General features: G+C 44.8%; 1 protein-coding gene across 1 annotated transcript; it reads right to left on the reverse strand.

Annotated features, from left to right (window-relative positions):
- Nucleotides 1-6,674: 6,674 nt before the first annotated feature.
- Nucleotides 6,675-21,731, reverse strand: CHMP5 (charged multivesicular body protein 5). Its single transcript, XM_062208078.1, has 8 exons — nt 21,582-21,731; nt 20,464-20,568; nt 18,297-18,343; nt 15,415-15,508; nt 15,239-15,310; nt 11,738-11,846; nt 9,911-10,023; nt 6,675-7,716 (listed from the first exon to the last, which is right to left on the reverse strand). Exons 1-8 carry the CDS (start codon nt 21,648-21,650, stop codon nt 7,666-7,668), a joined length of 660 nt encoding a protein of 219 aa, XP_062064062.1. The 5' UTR covers nt 21,651-21,731; the 3' UTR covers nt 6,675-7,665.
- Nucleotides 21,732-21,736: the final 5 nt, after the last annotated feature.

Below are 21,736 nucleotides of genomic sequence, written 5' to 3' on the forward strand. Positions count from 1 at the left end.
TCCTTGGGCCCCTGCACTAGCTTAGAAGACCTGGAAGAAGCTTCTGGCTCCTGGCCTCGGATTGGCACTGCTCGGGCAGTTGGGGCCAATTGGGGAGTATACCAGCGGATGGAATACCCCTTTCTCTCTCTCTCTCTCTCTCTCTCTCTCTCTCTCTCTCTCTCTCTGCTTCTCCTCCTCTCTGTGTGTGACTCTTTCAAATACATAAAAAAGATTTATTTATGTATTTTAAAGAGTTACAGAGAGGGAGAGAAAAAGAGAGAGAGCAATAGAGCAATCAAGCGAGTGTCCATCTGCTGGTTCACTCCCCAGTTGGCCACAACAGCCAGGGCTGGGTCATCTGAAGCCAGAGCATGGAAATCTGGAATTCCCACATGGGTGGCAGAGCCATCTTCTGCTGTTTTCCCAGGTGCCTTAGCAGGGAGCTGGATCGGAAGTAGAGCAGCTGGGACTCCTACCAAGTGTCCATATGGGAAGCCAGCGTTGGATTTGCATTTGTAAAGTAATGAAGTGGTTCAGGCTTCCCCAAGAATGTGAAGTAGATGCATTCACTTGTATGGTTTTTTTCAACTTTTATTTAATATATATAAATTTCCAAAGTACAACTTTTGAATTACAGCAACTTTTTCTAGCTCTACCACTAGGGGCAAGTCCAAATGAGCGTGTGCCGAACTCTACATCTCTTCCCTCTATTATTCCTACTCTTATATTTAACAGAGATCACTTTTCAGTTAAATTTAACGGCTAAGAATAATTGTCTGTTGATTAAAGAGTTCAACCAATGGTATTAAGTAGAACAAAAAAATACTAAAAGAATAAAATAGTAAGTTGTTCCTGGACAGTCAGGTCAAGGGCTGATCAAGACATTGTTTCTCACAGTGTCCATTTCATGTCAACAGGTTTCCTTTTAGGTGCTCACCGATCAGGGAGAACATATATTTGTCCCTTTGGGACTGGCTTATTTCTCTCAGCATGATGTTTTCCAGATTCCTCCATTTTGTTGCAAATGACTGGATTTCATTGTTTTTTACTGCTGTATAGTATTGTATAGAGTACATATTCCATAATTTCTTCTTCTTCTTCTTCTTCTTCTTCTTCTTCTTCTTTTTTTTTGACAGAGTGGACAGTGAGAGACAGAGACAGAGAGAAAGGTCTTCCTTTTCCATTGGTTCACCACCCAGTGGCCACTATGGTCGGCGTGCTGTGGCCAGCGCACCACGCCAATCCGAAGGCAGGAGCCAGGTGCTTCTCCTGGTCTCCCATGCGGGTGCAGGACCCAAGCACTTGGGCCATTCTCCACTGCACTCCCGGGCCACAGCAGAGAGCTGAACTGGAAGAGGAGCCCCAACCAGGACTAGAACCTGGGGTGCTGGTGCCGCAGACGGAGGATTAGCCTACTGAGCCGCGGTGCTGGCCCCCATACTTTCTTTGTCCAGTCTTCTGTTGATGGGCATTTAGGTTGATTCCATGTCTTAGCTATGTGAATTGAGCTGCAATAAACATTGAGGTGCAGACAGCTCTTTTATTTGCCAATTTAATTTCCTTTGGGTAAATTCCAAGGAGTGGGATGGCTAGGCTGTATGGTAAGGCTATATTCAGGTTTCTGAGCACTCTCCAAACTGACATCCATAGTGGCTTTACCAGTTTGCATTCCCACCAACAGTGGATTAGTGTCCCTTTTTCCCTACATCCTCGCCTGCATCTGTTGTTAGTTGATTTATTTTTTTTTCACAGGCAGAGTGGACAGTGAGAGAGAGAGACAGAGAGAAAGGTCTTCCTTTGCCATTGGTTCACCCTCCAATGGCCAGCGCATCGCATCTGAAGGCAGGAGCCAGATGCTTCTCCTGGTCTCCCACAGGGTGCAGGGCCCAAGCATTTGGGCCATCCTCCACTGCACTCCCGGGCCACAGCAGAGAGCTGGCCTGGAAGAGGGGCAACCGGGACAGAATCCGGTGCCCTGACTGGGACTAGAACCCGGTGTGCCGGTGCCGCAGGCAGAGGATTAGCCTATTGAGCTTCAGTGACAGCCGTTAGTTGATTTCTGTATGTAAGCCATTCTAACTGGGGTGAGGTAAAACCTCATTGTGGTTTTGATTTGCATTTCCCTAATGGCTAGTGATCCTGAACATTTTTTCATGTGTCTGTTGGCCATTTGGATTTCCTCTTTGAAAATTGTCTATTTAGGTCCTTGGCCCATCTCTTTTTTTTTTTTTTTTTTTTTGACAGGCAGAGTTAGAGAGACAGAGACAGAGAGAAAGGTCTTCCTTTTCCGTTGGTTCACTTCCCAAGTGGCCACTGCGGCCGCTGTGCTGCGCTGATCTGAAGCCAGGAGCCAGGTGCTTCCTTCTGGTCCCCCATGCAGGTGCAGGGCCCAAGCACTTGGGCCATCCTCCACTGTACTCCCAGGCCAAGCAGAGAGCTAGACTGGAAGAGGAGCAACCAGGACAGAATCCAACGCCCCAACTGGGACTGGAACCCAGGGTGCCGGCGCCACAGGCGGAGGATTAGCCAAGTGAGCTGCAGCGCCAGCCTTTCTTTAAGATTTTGTAATTCTCATTGTAGAGACCTTTGACGTCCTTGGTTAAGTTTATTCCAAGATATTTGATTGTTTTTGTAGCTATTGTGAATGGGATTCATCTTAGAAGTTCTTTCTCAGCCGTGGCATTGCCTGTGTGTACAAAGGCTGTTGATTTTTGTGCATTGATTTTATATCCTGCTACTTTGCCAAACTCTTCTATGATTTCCAATAGTCTCTTAGTAGAGTTCTTTGGATTCCCTAAATAAAGAATCATATCATCTGCAAAGAGGGATGGTTTGACTTCTTCCTTCCCAATTTATATCCCTTTAATTTCTTTTTCTTGCCTAATGGTTCTGGCTAAAACTTCCAGTACTATATTGAATACCAATGGTGAGAGTGGTCATCCCTGTCTGGTACCAGATCTCAGTGGAAATGCTTCCAACTTTTCCCCATTCAATAGGACGCTGGCCGTGGGTTTTTCATAAATTGCTTTGATTGTATTGAGGAATGTTCCTTCTATACCCAATTTGTTTAAAGTTTTTTCATCATGAAAGGGTGTTGTATTTTATCAAATGCTTTCTCTGCATCTATTGAGATAATCATATGGTTTTTCTTGTGCAGTTTGTTAGTGTGGTGTATCACATTGATTGATTTGCAAACGTTGAACCCTCCCTGCATACCACAGATAAACCCAACTTGGTCTGGGTGGATGATCTTTCTGGTTTGTTGTTTATTCTTTTGGCCAGAATTTTATTGAGGATTTTTGTGTCCATGTTCATCAGGGAAATTGGTCTGTAATTCTCTTTCTGTGCTGCATCTTTTTCCGGCTTAGGAATTAAGGTGATGCTGGCTTCATAGAAAGAATTTTGGAGGATTCCCTCTTTTTCGATTGTTCTGAATAGTTTGAGAATTGGAGTTAGTTCTTCTTTAAATGTCTGGTAGAATTCAGCAGTGAATCCATCCAGTCCTGGGCTTTCCTTTGTTGGGAGTGCCTTTATTACTGATTCAATTTCTGACTCGGTCATGGGTCTGTTTAGGTTTTCTATGTCTTCATGGTTCAATTTAGGTAGGTTTTATGTGTCCAGGAATCTATCCATTTCTGATAGATTTCCCTGTTTGCTGGCATACAAGTCTTTGTAGTAATTTCTGATGATTCTTTTTATTTCTGTGGTATCTGTTTTTACATTACCTTTTTCATTTCTGATATTATTGATTTGGTGTTGCTATGGATTCGTTCTGAGAGGAGGAGCGCGATGGGAGCAAGAGGCATGGAGTCACCACACAGACCCCAGGAGTTGGGTGAAAGCAGGCCAGAGGCGAGCAGCCTGCAGACTTGTTTATTTCAGTTGGAAAAGCAGCTTGTATAACCAAGGTAGCTGAAGCGGCCATTTGGGGAGTGAACCAACGGAAGGAAGACCTTTCTCTCTGTCTCTGTCTCTGTCTCTGTCTCTGTCTCTCTCTCTCTCACTGTCTATAACTCTACCTATCAAATAGAAAAAAAAAAAAATGTGCTTGTCGCTCACCAGATGGGCAGCAAGTTGCCAGATGGCCATCTTTGAGGTTGCTGGTAAATGCTGTTCTTAAGGAGGTGTCTCACAAGATGCATTGCACTAAAACTACCTGTAGAAAGTTCCAGAAGTTTCTGGCTACTGACCGCTACACACTGTAATATATTCCAGGCACTGAAGAAGCCATGCATGTTGCAGGAACCGGACACTGGAGAAGCCTGATCAACCAAAAACACCACAAACAGGAAAGAAAATCCTTTCCTCCTGCAGTATCTCTTCAGTGCTCTCTACTGACAAAACTTAATGCTTGCCAGGTGGCAGAGGATGAACACTTAGAGGCACCAAGCCACTTCACAGATCAAGGAAAAAGGGTAAATTCATAACTGAAAAGTAACAGATTCTGAACTGGTATATTAGAGAACGTACTCATGATTTTCAAAACTTCTAAGTAAATGAGAGCAAGAATTTATCTTGCCTTTTTGTGCTAACAGTACTTCCCACAACTTCCCAAAACTTTTATGGCAGGGAGTAAAAGCAGTGCTCAGATGGAGATTTATAGCTGTATATACTTATAAAAGTTTAGGGCAGGGCCAGCACTGTAGTGTAGCAGGTTAAGCCACGGCCTACAGCATAGGCATGTGCTGGGTCTTAGTCCACCCATACAAGGATGGACTGGGTCCGAGGAAAGGTAAGTGCGCCGCTCTCCCGTTCCCCAGCCTCCCGATCCCGGAGACAGTCAGCCGCAGCGGGGAGCCAAGTCTAGCAAGGACTCATTTACTTCCTGAGAAACAGAACCTTTTATAGCACAAAACTGCAGAGTCATTGGGGCAGGGCTAAGGACCAACCAATCACTTAAAAAATCACCTTACGGGGGGATTTCTATAGGACTAGCCATATGTCTATACACTTGTTACTAGTTTTGTTACCTCCCCTGATGTTGCACAGCCAATCAGTTTTAGTGGTAAGCAACTTTGGATTCCGCCCACCTTACTTCCTTTGGGCACCATCATGTAACTAATTTCCCCACAGGCATGGGCATTGGTTCGAGTCCTGCCTTCTCCATTTGTGACCTCGCTCCCTGCTAATGTGCCTGGGAAAGCAGCGGAAGACGGCCCAAGTGCTTGGGCTTCTGCACCCATGTGGGAGACCTGGATGAAGCTTCTGGCTCCTGGCTTCGGTCTGGCCCAGCCGTGGCTGTTGTGGCCATTTGGGAAGTAAACCAGATGGAAGACTTATCTCTCTGTGTCTCTCCCTCTGCCTCTCAAATAAATAATCTTAAAAAAAAAAAAAAAAAAAAAAGTCTAGGGCAGGTGTCATGGCACCTATATCCCATATAGAGTGCCCAAGATTGAGTCTCACCTCTGCTTCTGATCCAGCTTCCTGCTTACATGATGGTTCAGGTGCTTGGGTTCCTGTCACCCATGTGGGAGCCCCAGATGCAATTCCTGGCTCTTGGCTTTGGCTTGGCTCAGCTCTTGCTCTTGTGGGAATCTGAGGAATGAACTAACAGACAGAATATGACCCTTAGTCTGCCTTAGAAAAGAGACAGAGAGAATAAAAGAAAGAAAACAAAGAAAAGAAAGAAAAAATGTTCAAGGGTGGATGTTTTGGCACGTAAGACACCAGTTGAGACTCCCACATCCCATACCAGACTGCTTGGGGTCAAGTCTGGCTCTGTTTCCCATTCCAGCTTCCTGCTCATGTACATCCTAGGAGGCAGCAGTACTGTGGTTCCTGCCATCACATGAAAGGTCTGGACTGTGTTCCTGGCTCCTGGTTTCAGCATGACCTAGCCCTAGCTCTTGCAGGCATTTGGGGAGTGAACCAGCAGATAGGAGATCCCTCTTTGTGCACTTTTCTGACTTTGAAGTACATATAAAATAAACAGGACGAATATTTGCTAAGAATGACCTCTAAGATAACGAGCTTATTTTGGATACATTATGATTTTTTTTTTTTTTTTTTTTTTTTTTGGACAGGCAGAGTGGACAGTGAGAGAGAGAGACAGAGAGAAATGGATACATTAAGATTTTAAGTAATGGTAGGATATTTAAATGGAAATGCCCAAGATTGAAAATAATAAGGAAAGAGGTCAAAGATGGAAACAGTTACTTGGAATCATTAGTGGATAGGTAATAGTTGAAATCATGGGTGTGAGATTTCTCAAGGAGAGCACAGACTGGAACTATAGTAGAAGAAATACTTACAGGGCTGAGTAACAATGGGGCATCCATGGAAGACATGACCAGAGAAACAGCAAAACCAGGAGAATGTATAGAGAAGCCAAGAAAGGTTTCAAGAAGGCAATGATGAATGCTGTAATGTTGGCTCCCACTGGAGGGCTTCTGGAGAGGGTGAGGTTAGTGTGGGTAGGATAGTGAGGGTTGCATATATAGCTCATCCTCACCTGTAACTAGACAGTGAACTTTCCAAGAGAAGAACTCTGACTGTTCTTGATACCCCCTTCTACAGAGCTGGTGCTCAATAAATGCTCGTTGTTGATCTATAGACACATGAGATCCCAGTCAGGCAGAGGGGGGAATGCTATGGGTGAGAGGTACAGTGAGGAAGGAAGATCATTGAAGACTCTAAAATCTGGCAGGGATATGGAATTGTTGTAGCGCACCAGACACTTCCAAAGAAAAGAATGAAGCCCTTCCTTTTTTATTGTTAATAATTCCTCATATGAGAACAGCACATGGCAGTTAACAAAAGTAGTTATGACCACAACCTCAGTTATTCCTCATAAAAGCCTTGTGAAATACACATGGTTCTACTAGTAGGGAAACACGTTTAGGGAAGCCTACTAGAGCACTTGGCAGTTAGCAGACGGCAGAGCCAGAGCCAAGCCCAGATTGCTCCTTGCTCTTTCTTCTTTACCATAACTCTTTGGGCTCAATTTGGCTTCCATAGTGGAGTTTATGCTGAATTATCATTAAAATTACATTAAATTTGGTTTCTGGGCTAAAAAATTTAGGCTAAAGTGATATTATTAAAATTATATCCTTTTGAAAAATATTTATTGAGTATAAATAAATGTCCTATACATTAAATATCAAGAAATATTCATTATTGATTACAAGTCAGACTACAATACTGAAGGAACCACAGAATCAAGATACCCATACATGATACAGTAGTGATAATTCCATTCCAATACTGGACACAATGATTTGCTCACAAGACACAACAAAACCTATCAAAGAAGGCCATCACTTTAACCACCATATAATGCTACAATAGAAAATGGTTTTGAATCATAATATGAACAGTCTCAATGATTTCATCTTTGCTTCATCAATTTATCAGGTCATTTTGAGACTGCAGTTACACTGTCATGGAATCCTGGGTTTTATTTCAAATTGTTATTAATGAATGAAAACATGTCATACAAAGCCAAAGACACTTTTAGGTAAGTTAATTTTTCATAAGAGAAAAGGAATCAAATTTTAGTACAAAGAAAGCATTCCCCAAGCAATGAGTCTCTTAACGGAAAACAATAAAAGAGCAATGTAATTAGCTTTTCCTTCAAAGAAAAAGAAATAAACCAAATCTGTTATGGTAAATTTGCAAAGATAAATATTTCCCTAGTCCCAGAACGTTTGCTGCTTTTACATGATGTAGTAGAATGATGCAAGTCTATGAAGCAGGGATCTGTGGCAATCCAAATTCATCCACCAGCACTCCATCCTGTGAAAAGGAAGCAATGTTAGCATCATTAGTTTCCACTTGATGAAAAATGATTACACATATTTAGTAGTTACAACTCATTTCCAAGTACTTCATCAGGAAAAGCCAAAATCCTACTCAGAAGATGAGAGGGAAGTGATAAAGCAGGAAAAGAACTAGAAAAGGTGTGATCCTTTTCAGGATAAAGGGAGGGAGGAAGAGATAAGTGAGTGAACACAGGAAGAGGGCGAGGAGGCTGGAAAGGGCAAGGGGAAAGGCTGAGGGGCTGGTCCTGACCTCCAGCGTCACACTTTCCCTCTGATCCCCAAGATGGACCACTTCCCTTATAAGCCTCCCAGATCCTTGAAGGAATAGTGCCCCCAAGCAGTTACTTCTGTATCATGCTTTATTATAAAACCAAAGGCACTGATATCACTATCAATTAGGAAATCACATCTCTGTAGCACATTTAACTCAACAACCTGTGACCTCCTGAAAGTGGAAATAATATAGCTGCTTCAGGGATTTGTAACCAGGCAACTGAAAGCGTAGGCAGTGGCAGTGTTAATAATTACTTCAGGAGCACAGAGACAAAGCAACCCATGCACCTGGAACCCCAGAGAGGGCGGGGGTGGGTGGATAGTAGAGGGAGCTAAGATTGCCCAGACTCAAGGAAGAAGGAAGGACTACAACAGCAGAAGCCACACATTCTAAAAAACCAGCTATCAGGACCCTGAGAAATTACCTGCTCTCTGGCCTTTGTCCTCCACATTTTATAGGTGGGGAAAATTGATGAGGTTCAGAGATAAGATGTTTTCAAACTAGTTCAAATTCAAATAGTGAATACAAGCATAGCTAAAGCTGGCTAAGATGGCGTCAATGAGATTTTAGAAACAGCAAAATAATCTGTTTATAATAATATCTACCTTGTAGATTTGGATATAGCTTTAAGTTTTTTTTTTTTTTTTCAAAGATTTATTTATTTATTTGAGAGTGAAGAGTTAGAGAGAGAGAGAGAGAGATATCTTTCATCTGCTGGCTTATTCCCCAAATGGCTGCAGTAGCCAGGGATAGACCAGACTGAAGCCAAGAGTCAGGAGTTTCATCCAGGTCTCCACATGGGTCTCCCACACAGACCATGAGTACTTGGGCCTTCTTCCTTCCTAGGCCATTAGCAGGGAGCTGGACTGGAAGTGGAGCATCCAGGACATGAACCAGTGCCCATATGGGATGCTGGTGCCTCAGGAAGCAGCTTTATCTACTACACCACAACATCCGCCCCAGGATATAACTTTAAGTTTGCAGAGTCCTTTAAATACAAGATCTAAGTTGCCCTAGACAGCAATTGTGAAATATTTGCAGTTATTTGGACATTACACATGAAAAGAACAGAAAAACTCAAAACAGCTAAGTGATCTGCCATAGTTAGGGCCAGATGTCCTGATCCTGTTCAACCCGAATCTTCCTACATTAAGCTTTATATTAGATTATTAATTCCTTTTAAAAAATCCACTCAATAATTAACATGAGCATGTCTGGAGAGTGGGACTTTATTTAACGCTGCCTCTTAGGCCGGTGCCACGGCTCACTAGGCTAATCCTCCGTCTGTGGCGCCAGCACACTGGGTTCTAGTCCCAGTCGGGGCGCCGGATTCTGTCCAGTTGCTCCTCTTCCAGTCCAGCTCTCTGCTGTGGCCCGGGAGGGCAGTGGAGGATGGCCCTGCACCCACATGGGAGACCAGGAGAAGCACCTGGCTCCTGGCTTCGGATCAGCGTGGTGCGCCGGTCGCAGCGGCCATTGAGGGGTAAACCAACGGAAAAGGAAGACCTTTCTTTCTGTCTCTCTCTCTCACTGTCCACTCTGCCTGTCAAAAACAAAAACAAAACACTGCCTCGTGGCAAGTTCATTCACGTGTGGCTGATGCTTTCCCAGGAAATGTCTAAAAACTGTAATTGGTCTCAGTGCTAGCTCACAACAAGGGTGAGTGTGTGTATTATACAAATTGGCCTTGCATAAAAACATTCCTGAGTCTCAGTGCCACAATTAATGTAGCCTGTTATCATCCAGTGCAGGAAAACTGGACTTCCAAGGGTTCTCAAAATAATGATCAGGACTGTTTTTCTTTGTTGATACTTAAAGACAGATTTTCAGACTGGTGAGCAAGCATAAATCTTTGACCATTGTGCACAGAAATATAAACAGAAAAAACTTTCACCTTGTTTTTTGTGTCAGTGGGAACACCTTCTGGAATTGCAGGTGCAGATGCTGCTTCATCCAAGTAAGAACTATCTTCATCAGCCAGGAGCTCATCACCCAGGGCATCGAGCTCTGCAATTCAAACAGTCAGCAATGCAAATGAAAATGTAAGCAATGAAATTGGCATCTTAATGTCTCTCAATGTTAAGAAAGTTAACTCAATTATTTATAATAAAATGAAAATTTAAATACAGAGGAAAAACAATTATTAATTTCTATTCTCAAAATACAAGGTGACTGTTTTAACTAATGTAAAAATCTACAAAAAACAAAAGCAAAAATTCATGTAAAACAAATAATCATTTCTCACAGATTTACAAGGCCCCAGTCGTCATGAGAAGACTCTAGGGCTATCAGTTGGCCAATTCAAGCTAGAAAATTCTGATAAAAATTTCTCATTTTTTGATGGATTTGAAAGAAGGCATGAAATTGTTGTTTATTATGTGATCATTACATGGAATCAAACTCATAAAAAAAAATCTACAGGGAAGTGAGTTGGAAATGGCCAAGAAAAATGGCAATAGAAAGCAGAGACTCATCAGGGGAAACTCGAGACGGGAAATCAAAACAGAAAAGGTTCTCAGCAAGAACAGACCTTGAAGAAAGCAGCAGCGGTCATGTGATGGGGAATCATGCAATGCAAAACCCAGTATGGGGTGGTTCTACCACCTACCACCTTTTACTTACTCATAGCAGAAACTACAGCCATCCTCCTCAATACCTCCTTCTTCCTCCCCATCCAGTCAGTCATTAAGGCTTGTCCATTCAATCTCCTCAAATTTCTCTAATCGATCCACTTCTATTTCAGCCACCACCACCTGGGTCTTAGTCCCCATGATCCTCTTGTCTGACCAGAGCAATAGCTTCTAGACTCCTCTCCCTTAGGCTACTAAAAAACCTTTCTGATATTTTCTTTTCTTCTTTTTTTTTTTTTTTAGATTTTTTAAAATTTATTTATTTGACAGGTAGAGTTACAGACAGTGAGAGAGACAGAGAGAAAGGTCTTCCATCCGATGGTTCACCCTCCAAATGGCTGCAATGGCTGGAGCTATACCGACCCGAAGCCAGGAGCCTCCTCCACTGCTTTCTGGGCCACAGCAGAGGGCTGGACTGGAAGAGGAGCAACCAGGATTAGAACCCGGTGCCCATATGGATGCCAGCGCCGCAGGCGGAAGATTAACTTAGTGCGCCACAGCGCTGGCCCCTCTGATACTTTCGAATTCACCTGTCAAGTCCCATGCCTGTTCCCTCCCATAAACTAAGTTAGATTCCTCTGCTATGGACTCCCATGTTATTCCATACTTCAGATAGTTTGTGCTTTTGGAATTCCACATTAGTCAACGAATTGCAAGAAACAAGCAGTTACTGTTTCTCCTGTTACTACAGGAGAAGCTTCGCAATGCAGGGGTTCCACTTCTCTTCCATGCTGAATCCCCAGCACCCAGCAGTGCCTGAATATAGCAGATGTAACTACTATTTGATTTTCTGTTCGGAGGGAGACAACTCCACATAGAAAAACAGGGAGGACAAAATCAAAAGGAAAACAAGGAAAGGCCATGTTGTAGACATTAATAGATACCAGGTCAGTCTTTGCTTGCACCCTCCTTCAGAGTTTATCTGTCTGTGTTGTTGGTAGAACACGCAAGTCTGACATTTGCCCAGAGATTGTACCATGAACTAACTTTCAGGGATTCCTGATAGGAATTTTCACCTGCATCTGGGGAAAAGTCTCAGGCAGCTGTCCTTTCACACTCTAAAGCTTTACCTTGTTTTTCTCACAACTTACCAGCTTCGAGGTCATCTTCATCTAATTCCGGGGTGCCATAACTACGACTCAGTGCTTCTTGGATTTCACTAGCATCTTCCATCATATCCTCTAGCTGGTCTTGTAAATCCTACAGAAATACATATGAGAGGTTTTCTTCCTTTTTTTTTTTTTTTTTAACATCATTTTCTTCCAACTACTCCCTTCCCCTACATTCTTTGAATCTTAGCAATGAGCAATTTTTAAAGTTAGTAAAATGCCAAGTATACAGGTTTTTTTTTTTTTTTGTTTTTTATTTATTTATTTATTTTGACAGGCAGAGTGGACAGTGAGAGAGAGACAGAGAGAAAGGTCTTCCTTTTTGCCGTTGGTTCACCCTCCAATGGCCGCCGCGGTTGGCGCGCTGCGGCCGGCGCACCGCACTGTTCCAATGGCAGGAGCCAGGTGCCTATCCTGGTCTCCCATGGGGTGCAGGGCCCAAGCACTTGGGCCATCCTCCACTGCACTCCCTGGCCACAGCAGAGAGCTGGCCTGGAAGAGGGGCAACCGGGACAGGATCGGTGCCCCGACCGGGACTAGAACCCGGTGTGCCGGCGCCGCAAGGCGGAGGATTAGCCTAGTGAGCCGCGGCGCCGGCCGCCAAGTATACAGTTTTTAAAAAGTGTTAGACCATGGGGCCGGCACTGTGGTGTAGTGGTTAAGCCACCACCTACAATGCTAGCATCCCATTTGGGTGCTGGATCAAGTCCCTGCTGCTCCACTTCCAATCCAGCTCTCTGCTATGGCCTGGGAAAGCAGTAGAAGATAGCCCCCAAGTGTTTGGGTCAGCACTCCTGTGGGAGACCCGGAAGAAGCTTCTGGCTTGTATCATCTCAGCTCCAGGAATTGCAGCCATTTGGGGAGTGAACCAGCAGATGGAAGACCTGTCTCTCTGTCTTTCCCACTCTCTGTCTTTAACTCTGCCTCTCAAATAAATAAATAAATCTTAAAAAAAAAAAAAAAGTTTCAGAGAGGTCCTCTATTGGTTCACTCCTTAAGTGGCAGCAATGGCCAGGGCTGAGCCAGGTGGACGCAGTGCCAGGAGCTTCTTCTGAGTCTTCCACATGGGTGGCAGAGACCAAAGCACTTGAGCCATCTTTCCATCTTTCACTGCTTTGCCAGGAAATTAGCAGAGAACTGGATTAGAAGTGGAGCAGCTAGGTCTCAAACTGGTGCTCATATGGGATGCCCATCACACAGGCAGCAGCTTTTACCTGCTACACCGCAAGGCTGGCACCTATTTTTTTTTTACAAAGGGCTAATGACTATTTTTGAAACTAATTAATTTATTTTAATTTCATTTGAAAGGCAAAGAGAGAGAGAGAGAGAGAGAGAGAGAGAGAGAGAGAGAGAAAGATATCTTCTATCTACTGGCTTACTCTCCAAATAGGTGCAACAGTCAAGGTTGAGCCAGATAAAATCTAACAGCCAGGAATTCCATCCAGGTCTTCCACAGGGGAGGTAGGGAATCAAGTACTTGAACCGTCATCTGCTGCCTTCCCAAGATGTGCATTAGCAGGAAGGTGGATCAGAGGCAGACCAGGGACTCAAACTCAGGTTCTTTGATATGGGATAAGAGCATCCCAAGCAGTGTCTTTTTTTCTTTTAATTTATTTAAAAAATTTTTAAAAGATGTATTAATTTATTTGAGAATCAAAATTACAGAGAGAGAGGGAGATTCAGAGAGAAAGAGAGAGAGAGAGAGAGAGAGAGAGAGAGAGAGAGAGAGATCTTCCATCTGCTGGTTCACTCCCCAGACAGCTGCAATGGCCAAGACTGGGCCAGGCTGAAGCCAGAAGCCAGGAGCTTCATCCCAGTCTCAGCAGTGGAAGATGGCTCAAGTGGTTGGGCCCTTGGCACTCATGTGGCAGACTAGGTAGAGTTCCAGGCTCCTGGCTTCAGCCTGATTCAGCCCTGGCCATTGTTTCCATTTGGGGAATAAACCAGCAGATGGAAGATATATCTCTGTTTCTGTAACTCTGCCTCTTGAACAAATAAAATAAATCTTTAAAAGAAATTATAATCCCAAAGATTTCCCCTTATAATAAATGTGAATGTCACTGATTCTTACAGTTCTCCTATTTAAAATATTTTTAGGGGCCAGTGTTTTGGCACAGTGGGTTAAGCCACCACCTGCATGCTGGCATTACATATGACCACTGGTTTGAGTCCTAGCTGCTTCACTTCAGAGCCAGCTCCCTGTTAATGCACCTGGGAAGACAATGGAAGATGGCCCAAGTACTTGGGCCCCGGCCACCCAAGTGGGAGGTTCTTGGTTTTGGCCTGGCCAAATCCTGCTGTTGTGGCCATTTGGGAAGTGAACTAGTGGATGGAAGAACTTTCTGTCTCTACCTTTCTCTAACTCTGCTTTAAATTAATAAGTAAAATAAATCTTTTTAAAAATTTGGTTTTTTTTCTTTATTTGAGAGGCAGAGAGAGAGAGATCAATCTCTCCTACACTGATTCATTCCCCAATGTCTGCAACAGGCAGAGCTGGGCCAGGCTGAAACCAGGAGCCAGGAACCTCAACCTGAGTCTACCATGTGGGTAGTCGGGACCCAAATACCTGAGCCATCACCTGCTGCCTCTTAGTGTGTGCAGTAGCAGGAAGCAGGATGAGAAACAGAGTAGCTGGGACTTGAACCTAGGCACTCTGATATGGGAGGTAGAGATCCCAAGCAACATCTTAACCAATAGGCCAAATGCGGTGGCTTTCTCTTTCTGCTGCTAAAAAAAAAAAAAAAAAAAAAAAAGGAACCAACTCGATGCCAGGGATTGTGTTAATCACTTTTTTTTTTTTTTTTTTTTTGACAGGCAGAGTGGCTAGTGAGAAAGAGAGACAGAGAGAAAGGTCTTCCTTTTTGCCGTTGGTTCACCCTCCAATGGCCGCTGCGGCCGGCGCATCTCACTGATCCGAAGCCAGGAGCCAGGTGCTTCTCCTGGTCTCCCATGCAGGTGCAGGGCCCAAGCACTTGGGCCATCCTCCACTGCCTTCCCGGGCCATAGCAGAGAGCTGGCCTGGAAGAGGGGCAACCAGGATAGAATCCGGCGCCCCGACCAGGACTAGAACCCGGTGTGCCGGCGCCGCAAGGCGGAGGATTAGCCTGTTGAGCCACGGCGCCGGCTGTGTTAATCACTTCACATATGTATCCTCATTTAATACAGGCAGACAGGCAGCAATATCATGACTTTATAATTGAGGAAGCAGATTAAAAATCATTGAGTTAGAAGTAACTGCTTGGTGCTTGTCACGCACCAGACATATGCGTGTACATATACCAGCTCATTTCTTTCATCCTTGTGTGGTATTAGGATCCTTGCATTAACAATGAGGAAACTGTGGAATACTTTTCCCAATTATTCTACTAGCAGATACTAGCCCTGAGAGTCAGTCCCCGCTTTGTGCTCTTCCCCTCACACACATTCATTCAGATTGCTTCAGAAACTAGTGCAAATTCTTGCAGAAAGTGGCAGACATCTCACCTCAATCTGGTCGATTTTCACTTGCTTGTATGCCTTCTTCATTTCCTTTACTCCCAGTTTCATAGCATCAACCTAAAAGGAAACATAATGTCTTAAGAAGTCATACTGATTAAACCATCTTTAAAAAATCATGAGGAAAGAGTCCAAGAATACAAAAATAAAATAACGGGAAGTACCGTGGTCTTGGTGTCTTTCAGTGACTGGATGGTGTAATTGGCTTGTTCCATGTTGAATGACTGCTGGGCAAGGTTGTCCCGCTGCTGCTCATACCTTTGAATCAAGAATGGTAAATGTGAATCACATAGAAATCCACAGGAACAAAGTATCCCTAACACTAAAAGAGAATTTTCTTCAAAAATATTTTTAAATTATTATTAAATATACTGAAAACTGGGGAACACTGGTTACAGTCCTGGCTTCCCCACTTACAATCCAGCTCCCTGCTAATGTGCCGGGGAAGTAGTGGAAGATGGCCCAAGTGCTTGGGACCCTGCCACCCACAAGGGAGACCTGGATGAAATTCCAGGCCTTCCGTTCTTTCAAGATTTATTTGAAAGGCAGAGTTACACAAAGGGAGAGAAAGACAGAGAAGTCTTCAAACCATTGGTTCACTCCCCAAATGGCTGCAAAGGCCCAGGTTATGCCAGACTGAAGATAGGAGGCCAGGAACTCTAGCTAGGTCTCCCATATAGGTGGCGGGGGCTCAAGCACTTGGGCTTTCCCAGATCATAGCAGAGAGCTGGATTGAAAGAAGAACAGCTGGGACTCGAACTGGTGTTCATATGGGATATAGACTCTGCAAGTGAATGCTTAACTTGCTATGCCACAGTGTGGGCCCCTAAATAAAATCTTAAAAAAATTAAGAGGAAAAGGATAACTTATGTAAACTCCAGGTTTCTTCTAAAAAATTATACGTACATATACCATGTATATACAAGTAGAGAAAAAAGACCTGGAGGAAATTTGTATTTTAAATATTGGCTATTTCTAATGGTTAAGAATTTAGGTGGGGCTGGCACTGTGGCATATAGGTTAAGCGCCTGCCTGTGGCACCAGCATTCCATATGGGCACCAGTTTGAGACCTGGCTGCTCCACTTCTGAGCCAGCACCCTGCTGATGGTGTGGGAAAGCAGTAGAAGATGGCTTAAGTCCTTGGGCCCCTGCCTCCAAATGGAAGACCTGGAAGAAGCTCCTGGCTCCTGACTTCAGGTTGATCCAACTCCACCCACTGTGGCCATTTGGGGAGTGAAGGAGCAGATAGGAGACCTCTCTCTCTGTCTCTCCCTTCTCTCTGTCTGTAACTATGCCTCTGAAGTAAATAAATAAATCTTAAAAAACAGCTCTAGGTAAATATTCTTATCTTCTGTTCACATTCATGTATTTTCCAACTTTTAACAAATAATATGCATTCCTTTTATAATAAAAAGCGACTTAAAAATCCCAATGTGGGGTCAGTGTTGTGGTGTAGAGGGTAAAACTGCCAGCTGCAATGCTGCCATCCCATATGGGTGCCAGTTCATATCCCGGCTGCTCTACTTCCAATCCAGCTCCCTGCTAATGGCTTGGGAAAAGCGGCAGAGGATGGCTCAAGTGCTTGGGCCTCTGCTACACATGTGGACAACGTGGATGAAGCTCTTGGCTTTGGCCTGGCCTAATGCTGGCCATCTTTCTTCTCTTTCTAACTTTTTCAAAATTACTTAAAAAAAAAAAAAAAAAAAACCCAATTCAACTAATTAAAAAGTTAGTAATTTTATCACACTCACATCACTCAAGGCATTATAATTTCTTTTCCCAAATTGATCAAATCTAAAGGGAGGAAGACAGCATCAGATACATTATAAAGACATTTTGAAATAGGAACAGAGACAGCAATAACCTTTCTGGTTCTCTACTAGCTATTTCAGCTATAGCTATATTTCATCAGGGGTAAACACCAAAGATATTCTTTTTTTTTTTTTTTTTTTTTTGACAGGCAGAGTGGACAGTGAGAGAGAGACAGAGAGAAAGGTCTTCCTTTTGCCGTTGGTTCACCCTCCAATGGCCGCTGCGGCTGGCGCACTGCAACCGGCGCACCGCGCTGTTCCAATGGCAGGAGCCAGGTGCCTATCCTGGTCTCCCATGGGGTGCAGGGCCCAAGAACTTGGGCCATCCTCCACTGCACTCCCTGGCCACAGCAGAGAGCTGGCCTGGAAGAGGGGCAGCCGGGACAGAACCGGCGCCCCGACTGGGACTAGAACCCGGTGTGCCGGCGCCGCAAGGTGGAGGATTAGCCTAGTGAGCCGTGGCGCCGGCCTCGAAGATATTCTTTTTAAAAACTATTTATTTATATTTGAAAGGTTGAAAAATACAGAGAAAGACTGACGGGCAGACAGAGGGAGGTCTTCCATGCACTGATTCGCTCACAACAACCAGGCCTAGGGGAGGCTGAAGCCAGGAGGCCAGAACTCAACACAGATCTTCTACATGGGTGACAGGGTCCCAAGTACTTCAGCTACCACCTGCTACTTCCCAGGGCTGGGATTTGAAATCAGGCACCCCTATATGGGATATGGCATCCCAAGCACCATCTTAACCACTGCTTTCTGACTTCTGTTCAAACATTGAGACATAGTCACCACAACAAATGAAGGATGCTTAAAAATCTACTCTGGTGGAAAGGAGCAAAGAATTCTTATCTTTATAAACAAAAGCAAAAAAAAAAAGCATGTTCTAACTAACTAAATAATGGGAGAAATCTTATGATATGATCAGTCCCAAATAGTAGGGCTAGCTTATATGGCTACTTCAATTTATTAAAATTAAATAAGATTAAAACTTCAGTTCCTTAGTCACACTTGTCACATTTCAAGTATTCAAGAGTCACGTGTGGCAGTTAACATAATAGACACAAGACAGATGACATAATCATAAACAGAAGGTGCCATAACAGATGTTGCTGGCGATAGTTACCCATCAATGAAAATTTGTAAGTAAATTAAGAAAAACCTGAAAGAATGGAAGGCCATTTCTCCTTTGGTTAAACCTGTAAGTGGGAAGGAGATTATGCAAGTAACTTACATCCGTTTTTGCTTTAACACCCGCAAGGCTTTCTGCTTGACCATGTTCTGAGGAAGAAAACAGATTAATCAAAACAAAGTGGAAAACATACCCCCGCAAAGAGAAATGTCCATATTCTCAAACTCACATGCCTACAGAGTAGGCAGACACGGGGCTCTGATGCTGTCCTCCCCCTCCCAAGCACAGACACACCTCTACGTCCAGTCTTCAAGCTTTAGCTCCTGTCTGTGCATGCCCCACTTCAGTGTCCTGGACTACTTCCTGTTTCCCCAGTGCATGCTACCTCCACTTCCAGCCTCAACAGTGCTGATCTTGTGTATTGAATTGCCTTAGGGAGATCCCACACTTGGCTATCCCTCTTTAAACTTAACTCCCTCACTCCTCAATCTTATCTCTCTTTGGAAATAACTACCAATGGCCCAATCAAGCTCTCACCCCCTGGATTGATTAACTTTATATCAGCCTTGCCTTTCTTCTCTCTGTTCTCCTCATGTGCAGTCACTCATTATTGATTTCCAGAACTTCCTTTTTAAAAAATTTTTTTTTTGACAGACAGAGTGGACGGTGAGAGAGACAGAGAGAAAGGTCTTCCTTTGCCATTGGTTCACTCTCCAATGGCTGCCGCGGCCGGCACACCGCGCTGATCCAAAGCCAGGAGCCAGGTGCTTCCTCCTGGTCTCCCATGGGGTGCAGGGCCCAAGAACTTGGGCCATCCTCCACTGCACTCCCGGGCCACAGCAGAGAGCTGGCCTGGAAGAGGGGCAACCAGGACAGAACCCGGCGCCCCAACCGGGACTAGAACCCGGTGTGCCGGCGCTGCTAGGCGGAGGATTAGCCTATTGAGCCACGGCACCGGCTGCAGAACTTGCTTTCAAACTGACTCATGTCATTCTCTTGACTACCACCGTGGGTTGGGTTTCATCTCAAGTCTACATGGGCATTTCAGTCTCTGTCCTTCATTCCACACCATCAAAGATGGCTGGGAAAAAGCCTTCCCTCTGCATCTATCATTTATGTCTCCTCCAATAAGGAAGGAACAGCAGGTATCATTACTACACAGATAATAATAACTAATATTTATTGAGTGCTACTATGCACAGCTGGCAGGTATTGAAAGTGTATTAGGGCCGGCGCCATGGCTTAACAGGCTAATCCTCCGCCTTGCGGCGCCGGCACACCGGGTTCTAGTCCCGGTCGGGGAGCCGGATTCTATCCCAGTTGCCCCTCTTCCAGGCCAGCTCTCCGCTATGGCCTGGGAAGGCAGTGGAGGATGGCCCAAGCGCTTGGGCCCTGCACCCGCATGGGAGACCAGGAGAAACACCTGGCTCCTGGCTTCGGATCAGTGCGATGTGCCGGCCGCAGTGGCCATTGGAGAGTGAACCAACGGCAAAAAGGAAGACCTTTCTCTCTGTCTCTCTCTCTCTCACTATCCACTCTGCCTGTCAAAAAAAAAAAAAAAAAAAAAGAAAAGAAAGTGTATTAGAACACTGGTCCCATGTGCCTAGTTCAGTACTTTTTCCCAGCATGCAATTCCTTCTCAATTAGGCATAGTGCTATACATGTCACATGAATTACCTTGTTTAACCCTCACACTATAAAGCAGGTATCATTCCCATTTTACAGATGGGAAAATTAAGGTTAGGTGATACCTTGATTACATGGTCAATGAAGTATGGAGCTGTAAAAACCAAGATTGTTCTATATGCTTAGTTTATGCCTTTAAGCAACACTTTGTTCTTACCTAACAAAACACAAGAGGCACCTTATCAAGGTCACAGCTGGCAGGTAGTGAAAGTATATTAGAACACCAGTCCCATGTGCCTAGTTCAGTACTTTTTCCCAGCATGCCATTCCTTCACGATCTATTCTACCTCCCTCACCTGTCCAGCCTGGCAACTCACTGATCCTGCGCATAGCCCAGCCCTCCTCTCCAGAATGTCACCTGCTCAGTAGAATATGCTAAGTCTATGTATATTATTTCTGGACATATGGTCAGCATCTCCTCCCCACCCCTCTTGACTGCAAATTCTCCTATCGCGTTCTCCTTTTACCAAACTGTGAGCATCGCTTCTGCATCCTTCACCACTGCCTACCAGCAGCCCCATTTCCGCAGCGCTTTAAACTGGACTGTCTCTGTGCCTTCCACGGCAGGCGCTGCCTACCTTACCTTTGCAGGGCCCTCTCTCATCTTCTTGATCTGATCCTTGTATTTCACTAGCTCAGCATCCAATCGGGAAATCTTCTTGTCGATGGATTCTGCCCTGCTGTCCACCTTGGGGGAAGATATAAAATGCAGTCACCGTTACTGCACTTCTATGGGAAGGTGTAAGAGGAGAGGAAGGCGTATGAAGAAATGAACAAAGAGGAATGTATGGCGAAAGGTGGAAAACAGTGGCCCACCCAGGGGCAGGGGCAGTTTCTCAGTCAGAAACACCCGGTGGCTTTTATAAACTATACTCCACCCCCCAGATTCTGAGATACCATGTCCCCCTTAAGTATGTTGGAGCAGAAAAATAATTTGAGAACCAAGGGGTTTCATTGAATTCAGAGAAAAATAATTTGAGCATCAAGGGGTTAGGGTTAGAGATTTCGCTGGAACTGGAGACCAGGCAGGGTGGAGGTTCAACAAAAAGGCATGCAAAATGAGCAAGTGCCCAGTGGACAATGGCTAAGACTATAGGAGTTGATCTAATGCTATTCCCTAGATAGGGAGTGGTATCTTAATCTGAGGGACCAGGCTTCTTTTTAATTTTAATTAGTTTTTTTCAACAGATCCAATGTGTTTGTAGACACAATTCTAAGAACATAATGATTTTCCTTTCTTTCCCCCCTCCCTCCCACCATCTTTCCTCAGGACCAGGGTTCTTAATTTTGTGTCACTAAGGTACAGCTATGTTGACCTAGGATATCAAGCTGAGAGTCCTGACGTGGGCGAGCGATGGAAGAGGAGCAGGAGTCAGGGTGAATATGGTGGGAGGGGCGTAAATGGACCTAAATGGCTGGCTGGAGTGAAGGCATCACGGCGAGAGTGTGTGGATGGGGCAACAGGCCTAAGAACGGCTTGGGTACCGGTAAGGCGAAGCAGTGATGGATCAGGGGGTCCCTGGTTTGTGACGCCTGAACGACACGGGTAACAGGCTTGATGGAAGAAGGTGGGACGGAGAGTCGGGGTGTAATGGGCCCGGGAATGGGGTGGAGGAGTAGGAGCCCAGGGACTGAGAGGGTGGGCGGGGTCGGGGGATTGTCAGAGTCCCCGAGCCTAAACCTTCATGGTCAAGTGCCCACCGTGCCAATGCAGTCAGTCAGGCTGGGCGGCGGAGCCTTGGGTTTCGCTTTCCCGAAGAATCGGTTCATCTTGGGCGGCCGCGAAGAACCCCAAACACTGGAACTAAACCAGAGACGGAAGCAGAATCACTCCTGCCTCCACTTCCGGCCCCCCC

This window comes from Lepus europaeus, chromosome 12 (assembly GCF_033115175.1).
Source record: "Lepus europaeus isolate LE1 chromosome 12, mLepTim1.pri, whole genome shotgun sequence".
Taxonomy (NCBI): Eukaryota; Metazoa; Chordata; class Mammalia; order Lagomorpha; family Leporidae; genus Lepus; species Lepus europaeus.